Source organism: Panthera uncia (genome assembly GCF_023721935.1).
Source record: "Panthera uncia isolate 11264 chromosome D3 unlocalized genomic scaffold, Puncia_PCG_1.0 HiC_scaffold_8, whole genome shotgun sequence".
NCBI classification, from domain to species: Eukaryota; Metazoa; Chordata; class Mammalia; order Carnivora; family Felidae; genus Panthera; species Panthera uncia.
Window position 1 is genome coordinate 78,007,980 of NW_026057586.1, and position 20,804 is coordinate 78,028,783.

Genomic DNA, 20,804 nt, shown 5'->3' on the forward strand with positions numbered 1-20,804 from the left:
ACTCTCACTCTCTTAAAATAAATACGAATTTAAAAAAAAATTAAATAAACCGGGATCGGAGCTTAAGGACCCAGAAAGGAGGTAAGACAGGTGAAGGGGCAGCTCCCTAGTCAGAAACTTGGACCAGTGTGCACATGGATTCATTTGTGAGAAGAGCAAATAGTTTCATGTCAAGTGTCCTAACCACTCCAAGGACGTTCCTACCATCAGGATTGGCTATATAATCTGTGGAGCCCCACGTAAAACAAAACAGGGGAGGCCCTTGTTGGAAAAGGATTAAAAAAATAAAAAAATAACATCCTTAAAGTTTATTTAGAGAGAGAGAGAGAGAGAGAGAGAGAGAATGAGCTGGGGAAGGGCAGAGAGAGAGAGAGAGAGAGAGAGAGACAGAGAGAGGGAGATAAAGACAGAAGATCCGAAGCTGGCTCTATGTTGACAAAAGAGAGTCCGATGTGGGGCTCAAACTCATGAACCGGGAGATCATGACCTCAGCCAAAGTCAGACACTTAACCAACTGAGCCACCCAAGTGCCCCAAAAAAGATTAAGAATTTTAAATTCCATAGGTCACACAGGCCACAAGGCCAGCCGACCTTGGCCACCACAAAACCTCACATTTGCTGTTCTCTGCCGAGAATCCCCTCCCCCAGATCTCTTCACGCTTGCTTCCTCATCTCCTTCCACGAAGCGTGAGTCTTCAGGAAGGCCTTCTTGAACAGTGCTATTTAAAATTATAGCCTCTCGGGGCACCTGGGTGGCTCAGTCGGTTAAGCGTCCGACTTCGGCTCAGGTCGTGATCTCACAGTTCGTGAGTTCGAGCCCCGCATCAGGCTCTGTGCTGACGGCTCGGAGCCTGGAGCCTGTTTCAGATTCTGTGTCTCCCTTTCTCTCTGCCCCTCCCCTGCTCATGCTCTGTCTCTCTCTGTCTCAAAAATAAATAAACATTAAAAAAAAAAATTTTTTTTTAAATAAAATTATAGCCTCTCTCCCAAAACTTACACACTCGATTCCTCCTACTTGCTTAATTTTTCTCCAGACCATTATATGACAATCATTTGTTCATTGTCTACCTCTCTCCAGAACGTAAGTTGTATAAGGGTATGGATCTTTTCGGTCTTGTTCGTGGCTGTATCTTCCATGCCTAGAACAGTGCCTGGTACTAAGAAACCACTTAATAAATATTTGTGGAATGAATGAATAAAGCCCAAGCTGCTTCCACCAGCAGAATCTTCCAATGAAGAAATGACCTACGTTACAAGTTGTTCTGGTATACGCAGAGGCCATTTCAAAGGGTGCCCAAGCAGAGACCTCCTAATCCATAACAGGAAAAAAAAATGAATCGCATGGATAGTAAGAACTTTTCCATTGAGGGAACAAAGAAGGAAGAGAAATCTGGGCTGGAGAGATCAGAGAAGAGTTAACGCAAGAGACAGAACCCAAGGTGAACATTAAAGAGAAGACTGAGGGCAGCAAAGAGGAAGGGAAGCTGTCCCAGCTAAGCCAGGTCAGGAGTTTACACCCGATTGTTTGCCTCAGTGCAGATTAGCAACTTTCCTCACTCATTGCTAACTTAAAAGCAGAAGGAAGCTAAGCCATCAAACTGATCTTGCTGACAGCAAAGCTGTAGGTTCTGACAAACCAAATACTGACATGGTGAACAATACAGATCAGCCAGCACTATTAAAACTTTATCAGGCTTGAAAACCCCAATCTTAACTTGAAGAACGTTTGAACATTCCCAGGGGTTCTAACAACCCTAGAGCCTCTCTGTAACACCGCTGTTGGGAGCAGGAATTCTGCCCAGGTTATTTCAATGCAACAAATGTAGTTGGGGCCCCTACTGCACGGAGTACTAGAGGTGAGGGGACAGGAGTAAGACAGGAGGCCCTGCCCTCCAGGGACTCCCAATCCAAGGAGGAGGGTGGCAGGGGCTGATCGGTGAGAAGTCTTAGCAAAGAGGAAGTGAGCAGAGTGAACTCTCCTGCAATAGTAATGATACTAATAGGACCAGCTTTGGGGTGCCTGGGTGGCTCAAAGTCGGTTAAGTGTCCGACTTTGGCTCAGGTCATGATCTCACGGTTTGTGAGTTCAAGCCCTGCATGGGGCTCTGTGCTGACGTCTCAAGAGCCTGAAACCTGCCTCAGATACTGTGCCTTCCTCTCTCTCTGCCCCTCCCCTGCTCATGCTCTCTCTCTCTCTCTCAAAAATAAACAAACATTAAAAAAAGTTTTTTAAATAACAGGACCAGCTTGAATTTGTTGGCTGCTCACTGCATGCCAGGCTTTGTGCTAGGACATTCCAGGTTTTGTTTCACAGTCTCTTCACAAGACAGGCATTAGCATCATCCTCATTTGATAAGTAAGGCAGAGTAAGTTAACTTGTCCAACGTCAAACAGGCAGTTAGCAGAGTCTGAATTTGAACATGGGTCTGCCTGACTCTGGAGCCTAGACCCGTAACCAGGCCTATAGCTTTCATTAATGCCATGCTTTCAGTTAAAAGAAGCAAGACTACGGGCTTCTCGGGTCAGAGACTGTCCATTCTGTTTACTATTGATTCCCCAGCGCCCAGGTGATCAATACGTTTGGCGATTAGAAAACACATACATTCTCATAGTTAGGGCTGTTCCAAACCCCACCTAAGATGGATATCTGTTGTCTCTGCTGTTTCCTGCCCAAAATTCACTCCCTCTTCTCTTAGGAAACCACCTGACTGCCACACTTGGACTGCATGGTTCAGTGAGGCTGACCCCTCCGCCCTGATCATCAGGAGTGGGCAGTGGACACAAGCCTGGCCAACTTGAGCCCGTGACCGGCCTGAGGATGAACACATGATCCAGTCTGGACCAATGGGAACTTAAGTTCGTAACTTCTACAGAAAACAGATGCTCCCTTTCTCCTGTTAGAAGCAAACAGAAGGTAAGACTGGAGCTGCTGGTAGTCATTTTATTTCAAGGAGGGGAGAATCTTCCTGTGAACAGAGACAAAAAGAGGGGACGCCTGGGTGACTCAGTCGGTTAAGTGTATGACTCTTGATTTCAGCTCAGTCATGATCTCACAGTTGTGAGATGGAGCCCTGTGGAGGGCTCCACGCTCAGGGTGGAGTCTGCTTGGGATTCTCTCTCTCCCTCTCTTTCTGCCCCTCTCCCACACTCACGCACTCTTTCTCTCTAAATAAGTAAACAAACAAACAAAAAAGGAAAGCAGGACCGCAGAGATTTCCAGGTGCATTATCTAAGCACCCAGACCAACCACCACCACCTGGAATTTTCAGTTATTTGAGTCAAGAGATTCCAGTTTGGGTTTCTGAAGCCACTTTGAGTTTGGCGCTGATTCCTTGTGGCTCCAAGCCGGACATATCACCTAAATAGAAACAGGACCAAGCAACTGGACATCACAGATTCCAAGAAAGAAGCATACTTGCAATTTTGCTCAAGTGCCCCATGACCACGGAGAAGTTGGAGGTAACGGAGAGAGAAATGGAAGAAAAAAAGAGTGCCTACTGCCTCTGAAATTCTGTCCAGGGCATAGCATTTCTTTCACCAGTTAAAAAACCCTAAACTAAAAAGACAGTTCAGATGTTCCCATTCATCACCTAAAAGCACACGGCTTCTCAGGGCCGTTACTTAAAGCCTCAGAAGCGAAGATGCGGCTCAAGAGGACTCACTTCTCACTTTTTAGCTCAGCTGTGCTTGTCCGTCGAAGGTCTGGCCGACACCCAGCAAGACACCGTCAGGCAGTGCTGTTCGCCTAATTCCTCCGAAGGCAAAGACTCCCGACTGCTAACTTACTAGCTGGCTCTCACTCCAGTGAGGATACTGAGAACTCTGAAGTGAAAGAGGCTGCATCAGGTGAGGTACGGCGGGGTGGGCTGGCACGACAGAGCGCGCCGAAGGTGGCCGGGCAGTGCCCGGCGAGAGGGGGTGTGAGGCGGCGGCACCGGATTTTTCCTTCTCTTTCACGTCAACTGGATCAACCTGTCAGTTTCTGGGGCGTCTCAAACGGAACTAAATCTTCCTTTTCAGGAGCCAGGCATGGATCAAATAAGGATTCTTTGGAAAACAAAGGCAAAGATCACAAACTCCTAACCCAAGGCAGACCTGGCCCTCAGGTTTCATTTAACCCACAGTGTTAGTACTTAAAATTTTTTTGTATTCGTTACCAACAATTACAAACAGGAAGGATTTGAGGGATAGAGGGCATTAATGGCCTCTGCTTCGTTCATTCCTCCCTGTATCCAGGCACCGGGTGACTCCACGTGAACTCCAGACTTGGCCATATGGCTTGCTTTGGCCAACGTGACAGTAAGAAGGATGACCTGGCCAGAGACTTTGAAAGCACTTGGGCATTACAACGTGCCCTCCTCTTGCTCTAAGAACTCTGAGAAGGCCCACCCAGGGCTCACCTGTTGGATGATGAGACCTATAACGAATGCACACGTACTCAACAACTAGCCAGCCCCCCAAAGCGAAGCTACCTGGCTAACCAGCAGCTAACCTTAGACATCTGAGTGAACCCACCCATGCCCGGCCCAAATTGCCACTTTGCAAAATGGTGAGCTAAATACTGGTGTGTGTTTTTGGTTTTGTTTTGTTTTTTAATGCTCTGTGATTTTTTTTAATTTTTATTTATTTTTGAGAGAGAGATAGAGAGGAAGCAGGGGAGGAGGGGGGAGAGAGAGAGAGAGAGAGAGAAAGAGAGAGAGAGAATTCCAAGCAGGCTCTGCACTGTTAGCACAGAGCCCGATACGGGGCTTGCTCTCACAAACCGTGAGTCCATGACCTGAGTCAAAATCAAGAGTTGCACACTCAACAGACTGAGCCACCCAGGTGCCCTGAGCTAAATACCGGTGTTTTAGGCCAAAGTCTTGGGTGTTTGTTGTGTTGCAAAAACGGACAGAGTCCACATAAAAATAAACATTCCCAATTACAAAAGTCTGAAGGCGGCCACACTGGGACCACATTCCCATAAGGAAACAACCAGTTGACATGGGCAGTGGCTCCCACCTTTAGCCCAGCTACAGTGTGTATTCCCCAAATTGTCACTTTCTCATCTCACTCACGTGGAGGTCAAGTTCAGTTGCCATACATCATCTCAGTTAGATGCGGTTATATTTATGGCAAAGAAGAAAGTGAAATACCATAATCTACACACTTATTATCAGGCAGGAAAACCACTGTAACTACCTTGGAAAATTGTTTGCCAGTGGCTACTAAGGCTGAACATCTGCATACCTATGACCCAGCAATTCCACGATTAGGTGTGTACCCAAGAAAAATGGGTACGCATATTCCAAAAGATATGCAAAGCATTCACAGCACTACCCCCAACAGTCCCAAACTGGCTGGTGAACTACTTATCAAGAATGCCCATCAACAGAATAAAACAGGACATGTTCATAGGGATGAATCTCACACATGATGCTACGTGCTAGAACCAGACACAGGAGATGTAGGATTCTACTTACAGTTCAAAAACAGACAAAATTAAAATAAAGTGTTAGAAGTCAGGGGAGAGTGAAAGAAGAGAACACGCTGGGGGTTCTGACGAGCTGACAATGCTGTTCTGAAATCTGGGTGCTGTTTACATGGATGTGTACGCCCGTGATAACTCACCAACTTGTACATTTATGATTTTATGCAGGGTTTGATTTAAAGAAAAAAACATTTAATGATTTAGAGAGAGCACGTATGATGAGGAGGGGAGGGGCAGAGAGAGAAAGAGGAGAGAGAGGATCCCAAGCAGGCTCCACACTGTCAGCACAGAGCACGATGCTGGGCACGACCTCACGGCTATGATGAGTCAGTCGTGAGACTGAGGTATCAAAATGCTTAAACAACTGAGTCACCTAGGTGCCCCTGAAAAAACTTTCAAAAGGAGAAAAACAAGACCAAGACGAGGACGAGGCTTTGAAAAAACATTTAAGTATTTTTTAGGGATATCATGAAAGTCATTTCTACACAGTCATGTTTAATATTTAATGTGACAAAAAGAATGATAGCCATCATGGGATGTCTGGCTGGTTCAGCTGGTGGAACATGTGACTCTTGGTCTTAGGGTTGTGAGTTTGAGCCCCAAGTTGGGTATACAGAGTAGATAAATTAAAGAAAAAGAAAAAAAGCTAGCCATCATGAATCGAAGCATTACAGGTATATGACTGGAACCTGGAAAAGATACCTAACAAGACACCCGATGAACTAGGAAAAAGGAGGGAATAAGCCATACCTAGGCTACCTCACTCCTTTGCATTATCTGCTTGACCTCTGGGCTTTGGGGCTTACAACCACTGATCTAGGAATCGAAGCCTTTTCTATAAAGGTTACCATCATTTCTCACATTAAGATACTGAGTGGGTTGACTGCCCCTGAAAATCAATTACTTTTTTTTTTTAATTTTTTTTTTTAACGTTTATTTTATTTTTGAGACAGAGAGAGACAGAGCATGAACGGGGGAGGGGCAGAGAGAGAGGGAGACACAGAATCGGAAGCAGGCTCCAGGCTCTGAGCCATCAGCCCAGAGCCCGACGAGGGGCTCGAACTCATGGACCGTGAGATCGTGACCTGAGCTGAAGTGGGACGCTTAACCGACTGAGCCACCCAGGCGCCCCTCAATTACTTTCTTAATGCTCATCTGTCAAATGGGGCTAATAATAGCCACGGAAGAGGGTTGTTGGGAGAACTGAAGAAGGTCTTTAAACCCTTAAAGCAGTACCAAGGAGAAAGCGAGTAATTTTATTTATAGCCATAATTTTATTTATAGTATTTTAAAGTACTTAAAAAAAAAAAAAAGCGCCCTGAAGGTTGCATGTTCGTAGGATGTAGAGCCCAGCAGTACCTGATGTGGGGATTCTGGCGACAGAGGAGATCATGGGCATGCATTCCAGGGCAGGCTTTTTTTTTTTTTAAATAAACTCTGATGCCAGTACGCCCCTGGGATCCTACAGTAGGCAGGCCCCCTCCATTTCTAGAACACTTCATTTAGGGCTCCACTATTTTTGGTATCAATGCCTATCCCTCAGAAGTATTAGGGCTAGAAAGCCTTTAAGAGTCAAGACAGTAAACCAAAAGAAACTGTGCAGCAGAGAACAAGGTCTCAAAATTGCCTGACCATCTCAAACATCACATTTCTAGAAGCCTCCTCTGGATATTGATTAGGCAGGTCTAGGTACAGACCAGAACCTGTCTTTTAATAAAGCAAAGGGGATTCCTACACTCAGTCAGGTTTGCAAAACTCCTAGCTGGTGAAATTTATTTTTTTTTTCAACGTTTTTTTTATTTATTTTTGGGACAGAGAGAGACAGAGCATGAACGGGGGAGGGGCAGAGAGAGAGGGAGACACAGAATCGGAAACAGGCTCCAGGCTCCGAGCCATCAGCCCAGAGCCTGACGCGGGGCTCGAACTCACGGACCGTGAGATCGTGACCTGGCTGAAGTCGGACGCTTAACCGACTGCGCCACCCAGGCGCCCCAAGCTGGTGAAATTTAGAGTCCATGAGACCTGGATCCAAATTTAATCCCCAGAATTTATCATCTAGGTATCCCTGGAACAGTTACACAAAACGTTTTTGAACATCCTCATTCATAAAAGGAGACTAACAACAGGTACTTCCCAGGATTCTTATGAAGCCTGAAGACACTGCCACATTCAGTAGGTTGGATTTTAACTGGCAGGCCCCCAACCGTGCCTCAGTCCTAACAATCCACTTTCCTGTTTCTCTCTACCTCCATGGGCTGGTCTTGCCTTAGTCTACAAATCTATTTCCCAGGGAATAACTTCTGCATAGATCTGGACTGGCCTGACCAACTCATCTGGTGCTAAACCACCTTACCAAGGCATTCAAAGATTATCTTTACATCTGCCAGACTTCCTTAGTGATGACCCACTTCTTACAGAAGCAGAAGTGATGCCAGCAAGAATTTTCATATATATGAGAATTGTTCACATTAAAGGAGAGCTTGTAATTCACATCTCTCTCTCTCACACACACACACACACACACACACACACACACACACACACACACAGCTTCTCTCAACTTAGAGACAGGCAGAGCACAGGACCAGAAACTTGGTGAAAACCCCAATAGCTATTAATGTTATTTGAACAGAACTGTTAAATAAACCATTTTTTCTCAAAACAGCTTTTGCCAATTACACAATTACTCTAAACTGGGAGGCTGTAGAAGGCTTAAGCCTAATTTAAGTTGAACCACTAAAACCTGCTGTATTGCCATAACCCTTAACCATGGATGTGTTTCAGGTGATCCTGACCATGCCAACTTCGTAAAGGGGGCCTTCTTTAGGGGAGAGAGGGTCCCCAGCTTCTCTGCAGATCCTCCGAAAGGATCCATGTGCACAAAACCAGAAAGCACCTCCATGCCAATGGTAGTGCCCAAAGGATTTTTCCTTTCCTGCTTTATGAATACATGTGCAATTGGGAAAAAATGAGTAATACATTCTACAGAATAAAAAGAATTGCTTCCTAACCGTCCTGAGACCTCTTGCCTCCCTAAAGGCAACCCTTGTTAAATTACAGGAGTTCTTGAAGAGCAGGAGTTCGCCAGCTGATACTGACACTGGGGGCTGGATCGTTTTCTTCCGGGCGCTGTCTATACACGCAAGATGTTCGGGAGTATCCCTGACTTCTACCCATTAGATTTACGATAACAACGCCCCCAACCCAGTAGTGATATCCAAAAAAGGTCTGCAGACACTACTACCAAGATGGGAAAACAAGCTCACCCAGGGTGGAAACTACCACTTCCAGAGATACTCTATGCATGCACAGACCCCGGGTGGCACAGTTACTTTCCATTTCGTTGCAGGGGTGTGTGGCCGGGGCAGGCCCGGACCTCGGCAGGAGGCTGAAGCCACTCACCAGGTCTCGGATGAGCTGGTCCACCAGCTGCTCCCCGCCCCCCGCGGCCTCGCGGGCCGGAGGGGAGCGGGAGCGGCTCGCCGCGTCCTGCCTCTCGGCCCGGGTCGCCCGCGGAGCCGGGGGCCGCCCCGCGCCCTCCAGGAGGCCCTGGGCCAGCGCCAGGTACCCCGAGGCCTGCTCGCCGCGCCCCAGAGCCACTTCGGGCCGCCGCGGCCGCCGCTCTGCAGTCTCGGGCCGCCGCCGCTTCCTGAGCGCCTGGGCCTGCGCCAGCTCCTCCTGCCAGCGCCGGCGGAACTCGTCCAGGCTGTGGTCGTCCATCGCCGCCGCCGCTCCCCGCCCTCCGCGTCGCTCTCGGCCCGCCGGCTGCCACGGGACAGTCCCTCCGCGGGAAGTGTCCGCCGCGGCCGGAAACCCGCGCCGCCGCCGCACCCGAGTTCCGGGTGGGCGGCCCCGCCCCCGGCGCGCCCTTCGAGCGGTCCCCGGCAGAGGTGGCTCGCGCTGCCCCAGGCCGAGCCGAGAGGCGAGACCCGGGCGCCCAGCCTCTCCGCTTCCCGCCTGGCGCCTTTGTCAAGCGCGGACTTGACCCCAAGCACCGTTTCTTCATTCATCGAACATGCAATTGAGCAACTACTAGATGCCAGGAGCTGAGGATTCAGCATTTAAATCCTAAAACCCCGCAATATCCCTCCCCTCTTGGGGTTTAAGTTGGGGGGGGGGGGTAAGAGGGGGAGGAGACCTTCCACAAATGAACAGGAAGGTTTGAATCAGTGGTAACTGTTAAGGAAATAAAAGAAAAATGAGGCACAGGGTGGGGATGGGGGCGGTTGACTTTACAGGGATGTTCAGGGAGGGCATCTCGGAGATGTCATCCGCACTAAGAGCTAAAGGAGAAGAGAAACCAGCCCTGGGAAGATCTAAGAGACATTTCCAGAAGGAACTACAAGGGAGATAGGAAAGGAAGGCACATACAATCGCATTCCATCTTCCAAATGCTTTGTAACTGCTGTTTCCTTCTCCGGGAATTTTGCTTCCCCCTTGACCTAGTTAAGGCCTATACATCTTTCATAGCTCAGCTCCCACCTGACTTAAACTCCTTCCCCCTCCACCCAAAACGGGGTCACCTGGTTATTCATTCCTATAGCATCCCATACTTCTCATAACACAGAACAGTTTGTAATTTTGTATTTGTGTAAATTTTTTTTTTAGTTTATGTATTTATTTTGAGAGAGAACGAGAGCACGCACACTCACGCACGGTAGAGGTGGGGGGGACAAGGCGAGAGGGAGAGAATCTCATGCAGGCTCCCAGCTGTCAGCGCTTAGAGCCTGAGGCGGGGCACCATCCCACTAACCCTGAGATGAGGACCTGAGCAGAAATCAAGTGGGCACCCGACCCCCTGAGCCACCCAGGTGCCCCTGTGTAATTATAATATCTCCCTTTCCTACTGGACTGCCCATTCTTAGCTTGGAGTCTGGAGATTAGTAGGCATTCAATGAATATTTACTAACAACCCCTCTGGATGAGAACTATTGTCCTGGCTTTACAGATGAAGAAACAGAGCCAAAAAAGAAAAAAAGAAAAAAAAAAAAATCACACAGCTGGTGATGTGCAGACCAAGGATTCTGATTATACATATTAAAAAAAAAATATATATATATATATATATATATGTGCGTGTATATATGTATTTTAACTCCAGACCTGACCTCTTTAAATCATAAGCCAGCTAGGAACCATTGGCTACTTTAATTACCATGATTTTTCAATGCAGGGAAATTAACAGCATGGTTATCAACAGCCTGAGCTCCAGAATCAGACAGACATCTAGGTGGGAATCCCAGCACCTCATTTACTCACATCTGCTTTCTTCCAGCAACTTCATTTCTACGAGTTTATCCTAAGAGAAGAAAATGGAGGATGAATTCAAAGAATACCTTCAAGGATGTACACCGAACCATTGTTTTCTAATACTGAAAAGCAGAAGCGATTGAAGTAACTGACAATAGGCCATTGATTAAATAAATTTTGCCCCATTAGGATGTAAGAAAGATCCTAACTAGAGTGTCAGCTCTGCAAGAGCAGAGATCTTCGTTCACTGCTAAGTCTTCAGCACTCAAAACTATGCCTGGGACATAGTAGCTGCTCTATAAATAATGCATCGATGAAATACTGTGCAGCTATTAAATATCACATGGAGAAAATTTAATCACCTGAAAATATAACCTAGCAAGTGAAAGAAAGCCAGGACAAACATAATACAGTATGATCCCAGTACTGCTTACTAAGTGTATGTGCATTTCGGGCACCTGGGTGGTTCAATCCGTTAAGCATCCTACTTCGCCTCAGGTCATGATCTCACAGTTCATGGGTTCAAGCCCCACGTCTGGCCCTGTGCTGACAGCTCAGGGCCTGGAGCCTGAGTGAGATTCTGTGTCTCCCTCTCTCTCTCTTTCTCTCTGCCTCTCCCCTGCTCACACTGTCTCTCTCTGAAAAATAAACATTAAAAAAAAAAAATTTAAAGTGTGTATGCTTTTAAGAAGAATATACACTCAAAAGAGAAGAGCTCTCTAGAGGGCAGGATTATGGGTTAGTGTTTTTATCTGTATATTCTAACTTCCTACAGTGAAGGTTAGCCTAGCCTGGATCCCCCTAGAAAACAGAGCCTGAGACCTGGGCTTGCAGGCAGCTAGTTGTTTGTTGAAGTGCTTCTGGAAAATAGGAGTGGGGTACCAAGAAAGGAATAAACAGGAAGGAGGGACAGCTAATCCAAAGACCATCTTGAGTTGGTCCTGCTGTGCACGACTTACACTCCATCCCGCTGAGATCATCCAAGCAGCCTTTTGAAGACGACCCCTCTGGATGGTCCTCCCAAGAGATCAGAAATGGAAGAAGGGAGACTGGATTCACTCAGCCATCCTCTATTAGAGGAACGTTAAGGAAAGAGTTTTTTCGTAGTCTCCTGCTTCCAATGGAAGGGGAGTTTAAGAAAATGGGCTGTTACCAATGTCCCAGACCAGGGGAGCAGAGATGCTCTCGGGCAAAAAGCAAGAACTACCCTATGCAGCAAACAGGAGGGACTGTCCAGTGACCCGTGCACAAAGCCTATTACTAAGCAATGACGAAGCAAAAGGTGAGTCAAGAGGTTGTGGTGTGGGGCATATGAGTCCAGTGAGGATTCTTTTTGTAATAAAAACAAGGAGCTGTTTTCTTCAGAAACTTTAGCTTACGTCCTGCCTCATACTATTTTCCATATGAAATTCCAAGGGTCAAGTTTGTTTTGATTATCTGTTCGTGAGTCAAAACCCACATATGGCTTTTCTGATAGCTCTGGAGTTTACAGAACATCTAATATTTAAGACAAAACAATTTAAAAACACCTAATAATGATGTTTAAAAAAATCATGGTTTCCTCTTGCCTTTTTAAAAGAATTTTTACAGGGTCGATGATGCAGGCAGGCTAATGGGGCCATTAGTCACCCAGAGAAAGTGGGGTGGGGTGGGGGGGGAGAAAATCTGCCAAAAGAAAGGAAGATACCGTGCTCCATTCAGCATTGCCGAGTTCACTGACAATATGTATGTTGATTCTGTTTTTTTTTTCAACAGTAAATTCCTGGGCCTCTCATTTCCTCAAATGAAAAATAAAAATATATTCCGTTCAGAGTGACTGAAAGGTTGGTAGTGGTTTATAGGACTCCTAGCGCCCATAAGGCACACAGTAGACATTAAGTAAAGGCTGGCTACAATCCATATTATTAAGTCTTGGCCAATAGAGGTTACGTCCAACCTACGCTCTACAGGTCTGGTGTTCCGTGTGACCCACCTGTTTCTAGATCTAGTGTTCCTTGCAAGTTCAGTCCATTAAAATTCTTTGGTTGCAAGTCTTACTAGCTTAAGCAAAAAGCAATGGAGCTCGGGATGGCTCACAAAGTTCAAACAAACAAACAAACAAATAACCATATCCTCAGAATACCCAGAATCAGATCAGATTCAGGAGTTTCATTAGAGGAAGCCATGAACCACCTGTTTTGGATGATCTCACCACCTGTCTTCTGTCTTCTAAGACTCAAATTCTGAGAGCAAGCGTTCTCAGTGTGGTCCCTCAACCCAGCATCACCTGGGAACTTGTACGGAATGAAAATTCTCAGCCTAGAATTACTGAGTCAGAAACTCTGGGGGTACAACCCCAACAATGCATGTTTTCACAATCCCTCTCAGTACCTTCCAATCAGAGAACCAGTATTCATCAGAATGGCCTGGTTCCTGGCCTTTGAAGAGTTAGGGGTCGCAACGGCTCACTTTCCAGGACTCTCTGAAATGAGGAGGCAGAGTTCCCCAAAACAGAACGGGTAGGGAGGGATACTGGGCCAAACTAAAAATCTACAAGACTATCACAGAAGGGAGACTTTAGGAATCCAGTCTTCATGCCTCTCATGCCATCAGAGTCTTTTACTGCCCACTGTCAATATGCTGTGTGTCCCCCTCGAAACCCAAGCTCAGGTCTGCCAGAGCCACAGAAAGGTGACGGGGAAAATGGCCACCATCTTTCCCCCAAGTACGTCCTGTCTCATTTGCCCTCCTCAGGCCAGTCCCACACTGGACTACCAAGGTGAAGTTCTAGAGGCCAGAATCCAAAAGCAGTTTCACAGCGCTGAAACCAAGGTATGGGCAGGACCATGCTTCCCCCATTGGAAATTCTGTTTCATTGCTCTTCCCAGCTTCCAGAGCTGCATTCCTGGGCTTGTGGTTCCTGCCTCCACCTTCAAAAGCCAGCAGCATAGCATTTTTGCTTCAGCCGGTATCTACCTTCTGTCTCTGGGTTCAGGTCACCCTCTGCCTCCCTCTCATAAGGATACTTGTGATCACAGAAGGCATATCTGGATAATCCAGGATCCTCTTCTGCTCAAGAGCCTTAATTTGGACACATCTGCAAAATCTTTTTTGCCATCCAAGATAACATTCACAGGTTCCAGGGATTAGGACCTGGCTATCTTTGGGGGCTATCATTCAGCCTACTGCAGAAAGCCTTCAGTGACCACAGACCCAAATGCCTACAGATGACTCCAGGAGACAGAAATGAGGCAGGTGAGCCAGGTGTAGACTGTCCCAAGCTGGAGCGTGGATGCCCATCTAGACAGTACTCTGCTGCACCCACCTGCTGGATCTTAGTCCGGATCATCTGACAATGACTATCTTGATTTCTAATTATTAGCAACACGTTCCACTTTCTTAAAGAATAAAGATTTTTTGTTAAAAGCATAAATTGCATTCGGTAGGCTTCGAACCCAGACGTAGTTCGTTCTTGAACAATCCATGACAGAACTCCCTTTAGCTTTTTTTTTTTAATTTTGTTTTATGTTTATTCATTTTTGAAAGACAGAGAGGGAGCACAAGCAGGGGTGGGGTGGAGAGAGAGGGGGACACAGAATCTGAAGCAGGCTCTGAGCTGTCAGCACAGAGCACGACACGGGGCTCGAACTCACGAACCACGAGATCATGACCTGAGCCGAAGTCAGACGCTCAGCCGACTGAGCCACCCAGGCACCCCAAAACCCCCTTTAACTTACATTAAGATACCTCCTTAGCTCTCGTGAGCAGGACTGGAGAATCACACCTCATTTGGGATCATTAGTGTGTGAGGAACACCAGGAGATTAACATGAAAAGTGATACAAGGCAACAATTATGATTCAAAGTGTATTGTTTAGACACATCAACAAAAACATCAGATGCAGCCATTCTGAAAGTCAACAATGACCCTGATGTATCGCTATGGGCATTATTGCCCTTTATTGCTATTTTATGCCCTCGCAATCAACAAAATATAAAATTCCGTGGGAGAAAAATAAAACTTTGGTCTTTAAAAAAAGAAAAGCGATCTGTAGCAAGAGACAATTTGCTTGTTCTTGAGAATCCCCCCACGGATAATTCCTTTCTTTAAAAGGCTGCACAGACGGGATTCAGTGTCAGCTGCTAGCTACAGACTTAGTCATTCAAGAGGAAGTTGTCCCATATGGACACCACTCCCCATCTCTCTCGATCTCTCCTCCATCCCCTCCTGCTTTTATTGAAGCCTCCTCCAATCTGCCCCTAATCTCCCCAGCCTGGTTCCCAAGCCCCTCCCTCTGAAACGTTACCTTCTCCCGGAGAAGGAGCAGGTTCCGTCTTTGGGTCCCCTTTTCTGTCTCTTGGGAATTCAGCTCATCAGAGATGCTTCGCTCAGCCATCGCTGGCACACAAGGAAGAGGTGGTGACGTTGGTCTGCGAGATGGGTGTTCTCACTCCAACTCAGACTCTGAGGCTCCAAGAGCCGATCTCCTCGTCTGCCCATTTAAGAAGCAGCGTGCTAAGACAAAGCACGAGTTTTTCCTGGAGCTGCCGCACTCTGGACGCACACAAAGATACTCTTGTTCTTAGCCTGACTTTGACCCTGACTCCTCCAAGGAAAGGAGCACCCCAAAATTATTTTTTAATTCCAAATCGTTTCTCCCAACTTGTTTCTTCGTAACTCCAATCAAGTTTGTCCTATCTCAGCCAACTGCGCTGCTACCCCAGTGCTTTAGAACCAGGAACCTGGTTCTCACATTAGCAAAGCCTGACAAGTGTACGTTCACAATACATATTGAATCTGTCTGCTTTTCTCCATCTCTCCCACCAGCCTAGTGCAGGTAGGGTTGCCCAATAACATACAGGACGCCCGATTCAACTGGGATACCAGACACACAATGAATTTTTTTTGTATGATGGTGCAAAATTTGAATTTGAATTTGAGATCAGCAAAGAACTTTTTATTATGAATATGCCCCATGCAATATTTGGGGGGGGGGCATACTTATACTAAAAATAGTCCTTTGCTTATCTGAAATTCAAATTTAACTAGGTGTTCTGCATTGTTATTCACTAAATCTGGCAGCCCTAAGTCCGACCCTGACATTGCACCTGGACCACCGAAGTCACTCCTAACTGGTCTCCCCACCTCCATTCTTTTTACTTTTAATTTTTTTAATGTTTATTTATTTTTGAGAGAGAGAGAGAGAGAGAGAGAGAGATCGAGGGAGAGAGAGCAGGAGCGGGAAAGGGGCATAGAGAGAGGGAGACACAGAATCCAAAGCAGGCTCCAGGCTCTGAGCTGTCAGCACAGAGCCCGATATGGGGCTCAAAGCCATGAGATCATGACCTGAGCCAAAGTTGGACGCTTAACTGACTGAGCCACTCAGGCACCCCTCTTTTTTTTTTTTTAATGTTTATTCACTTTTTGAGTGAGTGAGAGAGAGAGAGAGAGAGAGAATAAGTGGGGGAGGGGCAGAGAGAGAGGAGGACGGGGGATCCAAAGCAGGCTCTACCCTGACAGCAGCGAGCCCAATGCAGGGCTCAAACTCACGAACCATGAAATCAGGACCTGAGCCAAAGTCTGACCCTCAACTGACTAAGCCACCCAAGCACCCCTCCCCACCTCCATTCTCGATCCTGGCAATGAATCACACAGCTGCCACTTTTGTAAAAGTGAGTCAAATCAGGACACCCTCATTTAAAACACCTTGAGGTGCCTCCATGTTCTTAAAATAACAAATAAAAATCCTTTTTGAAAACAGCTTTATTGAGATACAATTCACATGCTGTACAATTCACCCATCTGAAGAATGCAGTTCAATGGCTTTTAGAATATTCACAGATATGTGTAACCATCACTACATTTTATTTTTTTAAGAATTTTACTTTTGGGGCACCTGGGTGGCTCAGTCGGTTAAGCGGCCGACTTCGGCTCAGGTCATGATCTCGTGGTCCGTGAGTTCGAGCCCCTCGTCGGGCTCTGTGTTGACAGCTCAGAGCCTGGAGCCTGTTTCAGATTCTGTGTCTCCCTCTCTCTGACCCTCCCCCGTTCATGCTCTGTCTCTCTCTGTCTCAAAAATAAATAAACGTTAAACAAAATATATAAAAAAAAATAAAAAAAGAATTTTACTTTTAAGTAATCCCTACACCCAACATGGGGCTCAAACTCACAACCTAGAGATCAAGAGTCACATGCTTTTCTGACTGAGTCAGAAAAGGCACCCCATCACTACATTTTAGAATGTTTTCACCACCCCAGAAAAAAAAAAAACACTTTCTTTGGCCATCACCCCTCAATCTTTCCTAGCCAATCATAATTCCACTTTCTATATAGATTTCTCTCTTCTGGACATTTCACATAAATGGAATCATATGATGTGTGGTCCTTTGCAACTGGCTTCATTCAGAGCATCATGTTTTCGAGGTTCAACCATGTTGTAGTGTCTATTAGCATGCCGTTCCTTTTAATGGTGGAATAATATTTCATTGTATGCATAGACCACATTTTATGTATTCATTCATCCATTCACGGACATCTGGGTTGCTTCTACCCCTTGGCGATTGTGAATATGCTGCTACGAACATTCATTCCAGGTGTTTGTGTAGGCATGTGTTTTCATTTTTCTTGGCTATACCCTTGGACTGTTAGGTTAAGTCATTAAAATTTTTTTTTAAGTTTTAATTTATTTATCCATGTTAAGTACTCTCTATACCCAGTGTGCAGCTTGAACTCACGACCCCAAGATCAAGAAGTAGCATAGAATCCTCAGGCTGAGCCAGCCAGGCGCCCTTATTGGGTTAAGTCCTTTAAAATCGTGTTTAATCATTTGAGAAACTCCCATGCGGTTTTTTCAAAGTGGATGCACTATTTTACATCCCTACCAGTAGTGTATGAGGGCTTGCTGTATATTTTACACCTTCCCATTTAAACCTGTTTGTGGTCTGAAGAAGGTAAGCCTTTTTCCACCCCCAGGGCCTTTACACATACTTGTGTCTTCTCAAATACTCTTTCCACATCACTCCTCGGCGTGGCTTTGCCCTTCAGCTCTCAGCTTAAAGGTGACCTCCTCAGACAAGCCGTCCCTGTGTGCCTCATCCAAGTAACACATCCACACACAAGTTTCTCTATCCCTGAAATTGGCCCTTACCTTAATGGGTTGTTTTATTATTTACATGTTTGTACATCTCTCCCATCAGAATATAGGCTCCCTGAGAGTGGGAACCACGTCCAGTTGTTCGTTCCTAGCACAGAGCCTGGTTCCTAGGATGTGTTCAATAATTGTTGGTTCATGGGGTGCCTGGGTGGCTCAGTCGGTTGAGCGTCCGACTTCGGCTCAGGGCATGATCTTCCGGTCTGTGGGTTCGAGCCCCGTATCGGGCTCTGTGCTGACAGCTTGCTCAGAGCCTGGAGCCTGCTTCTGATTCTGTGTCTCCCTCTCTGTCTGCCTCTCCCCCGCTCATTCTCTGTCTCTGTCTCTCTCTCTCTCTCTCTCTCTCTCTGTCAAAAATAAATAAACATTAAAAAAATGTTGGTTCGTTGGTTGAAGGAATGAATGAATAAACAAATGAATCCATGAATGATGGAGCTAGGAGAGGGCAGAAGGTATTTCTGAGGTTTGTGACCACACATGGTAAATGCTCAATAAAAACTTGTGTTACGGATGAGGCTACAATAAAGATATGCACACACACACACACACACACACACACAGCAGCAGAGAGAAAGATGAATTCACTCCTATAAGAAGGAAGTGAGAGATGTCACTATAAGCCTCATAAATCTCCCCCCAAGTGCTTGCACAGGAGATAGAAGGAGTTGCCTGGTCTATTCCACTTCCCACTGTGCTAAAGAGAGGAGCCTCCTCTCCTTTCTGTTTCAATAGAAAAATCACTCTGAGCACTTTGGTGCACAGAGCACTTTGGAACCCTAATTACAGGTGACACACAAATGGAAAGAAAAATAGGAAATCAAACATTTGAGCCAATAAGTTACGATTTATATGAGCACTTAACAGCAGCAAAGTGCCCTAAGCGGCTGAGGATTCCTTCAAAGCACTTTGCAGATGGACATCTCAGGAGCTGTCATGAGGGTGAAGTCAGGAATGTCTATAATGTGCCTGCATTCTTTGGAGATGTGTCATTGTTGTGAATCTTAATGTCTGGTTTCACAAGATTTCTCCAAGGACAATGCCATCTAAGACCTCCTGCAGTCTGACTCTAGTCCATCTCTGCAGCCTGATCTCTGGACACTTTCCCTTCCGTCTCTAAGCTCTGATCATCTCAGACTCTTCCAGCCTCCCACTACCTTGTGCTCTCTCTTGCCTGAAACTCTCATCCCCTGTCGCTGACACTTGCCTCACTGCTGCCAGGTTTTGTTTTAGAGGACACTTCCTCCGAGAAGCCTTCCTCTCCTTCTTCCTCCTTCTCCAGACTGAGTTAGGTTCTGTATTACTTAAGATATTTTAGGTTGAGTTTCACTTCTGCGTGTTAGGAGCTTGGAAGTCTCTACTCTGTCCTAACATCAAGTAAAAGCCTGAACAGACTGAAAAATCGTCAACTCTTCTCGGATCTGTAGCAGAGGTGAGGACGCAGAGAAAACTCACTGGCGCCAAGAGTGGAAACAGACAAATACAGGGAGTCTCAGCTTACCAAAGCAGACTCACAAGTTGAAACCACTGCCGGGGGAGGAAATCCTGAACTGCAATTGACAAACTGCTGGAGACTCAGAGAGGACAAGGCTGAGAGTGAAAAGCTCCAGAGGGACGTAGTCACAGAAGGGGCCCAACCTTTTTGGAGTTTTTCCTCCAGGAGCTTGAGCCAGTTCTCACAACAGATAGGTGGGTGGGGGGAAAAGTCTCCTCTCGCTTCCAGCGGAGAGGAAGGAAAGAATCATCTTTGCAACACTACTCTGTTCTTCTTAACAAGACCTGCCCTCAGGAGAAGCTAGTTAACAAGAGCCTAACCTGCTGGAGTATTATCAGAGCCTAACTGATCTGGGAAAGGGAAATACCCAAATCCAGTTAGCTCCAGCCTTCCCCACGGGAGAAGGAAATTCCAGCCCACTCCAGCCATCCTGTCCCACCGCAGGGGAAAGAAAAAACTAAGAAACACACGAAATTCGCGTTATATAGGTAGAGGTCCACTTAAAGATGGCCCTGATCACAGGACTATGGAATGCTCCTGCCTCCCACACCCACCTCACCACCATATTACCAAAGGTCTATTTACAGCAGTTCCTTTTACTTGGTACGGTACGTGATACTATCAAGAAGACATCATAAAGCATACTAAATGAGACACGCACACACACAATTTGCAGAGCTGAAACAATCATCAGGCCCAGACATGGCAGAGATGCTGGAATTATCTGACCAGGAGCTTAAAACAGCAAGGGTTCATGCGCTGCAAAGCCCTCGGATAAAGCAGACAGCGCACCAGAGCAGATGGGCAATGAACGCAGGGAGCTGGCAATCCTAGGAAAGAACCAAAAAGAAATGCTAGAGATCGAAAACGGAAACGGAAATGGAGAATGTCTTTGATGGGCTTATTAGTAGATGGGGCACAGCTGAGGAAAAACCCTCTGAGCTTGGGGGGGGGGGTGTCTCTCAACAGAAACTTCCAAAACTGAAAAGGAAAGAAAACAAAGACTGAGAAAACACAGAACAGAAGATCAAAAGACCGTGGGGGCACTACAAAAGGTGTAACATATGCATCATGGGAACACCGGGAGGAATGAGAAGAGTAAAGAACAGAAGAAATGTTTGAAACAATGATGACTGAGGATGTTCCCCCAGATCAATGTCAGACATCAAACCACAGCTCCAGGAAGCTGGGAGAACTCCAAGCAGGAAAAAAAAAAAAAGCCCCCAAATCTATACCTAGAGGTATCCCTTTCAAACTACAGAAAATCAAAAATAAAGGGAAAAAATCCTGAAAGAAGCCAGAGCGGGAGAAAAATATACCTTACCTAGAGAGTAACAAAGAATTACATCTGACTTCTCAGAAACCATGCAAACAAGAAGGAAGTAGACTGTACTGAATAATAGGACAAGTGGAATATTGGATACATTGAGAGGAAAAGAATCCATCAACCTAGAATTCTGTTC

At 46.2% G+C, this 20,804-nt stretch overlaps 1 protein-coding gene across 1 annotated transcript in view; it reads right to left on the bottom strand.

Annotated features, from left to right (window-relative positions):
• FBXW8 (F-box and WD repeat domain containing 8) overlaps window positions 1-9,271 on the bottom strand; it is a 118,182-nt gene extending 108,911 nt beyond the window's left edge. Inside the window, exon 1 of the mRNA XM_049619275.1 lies at window positions 8,873-9,271. Coding sequence (XP_049475232.1) covers window positions 8,873-9,190 — 318 coding nt within the window. The 5' untranslated portion in view covers window positions 9,191-9,271. The remainder of the gene's footprint in view (window positions 1-8,872) is intronic.
• Window positions 9,272-20,804: the final 11,533 nt, after the last annotated feature.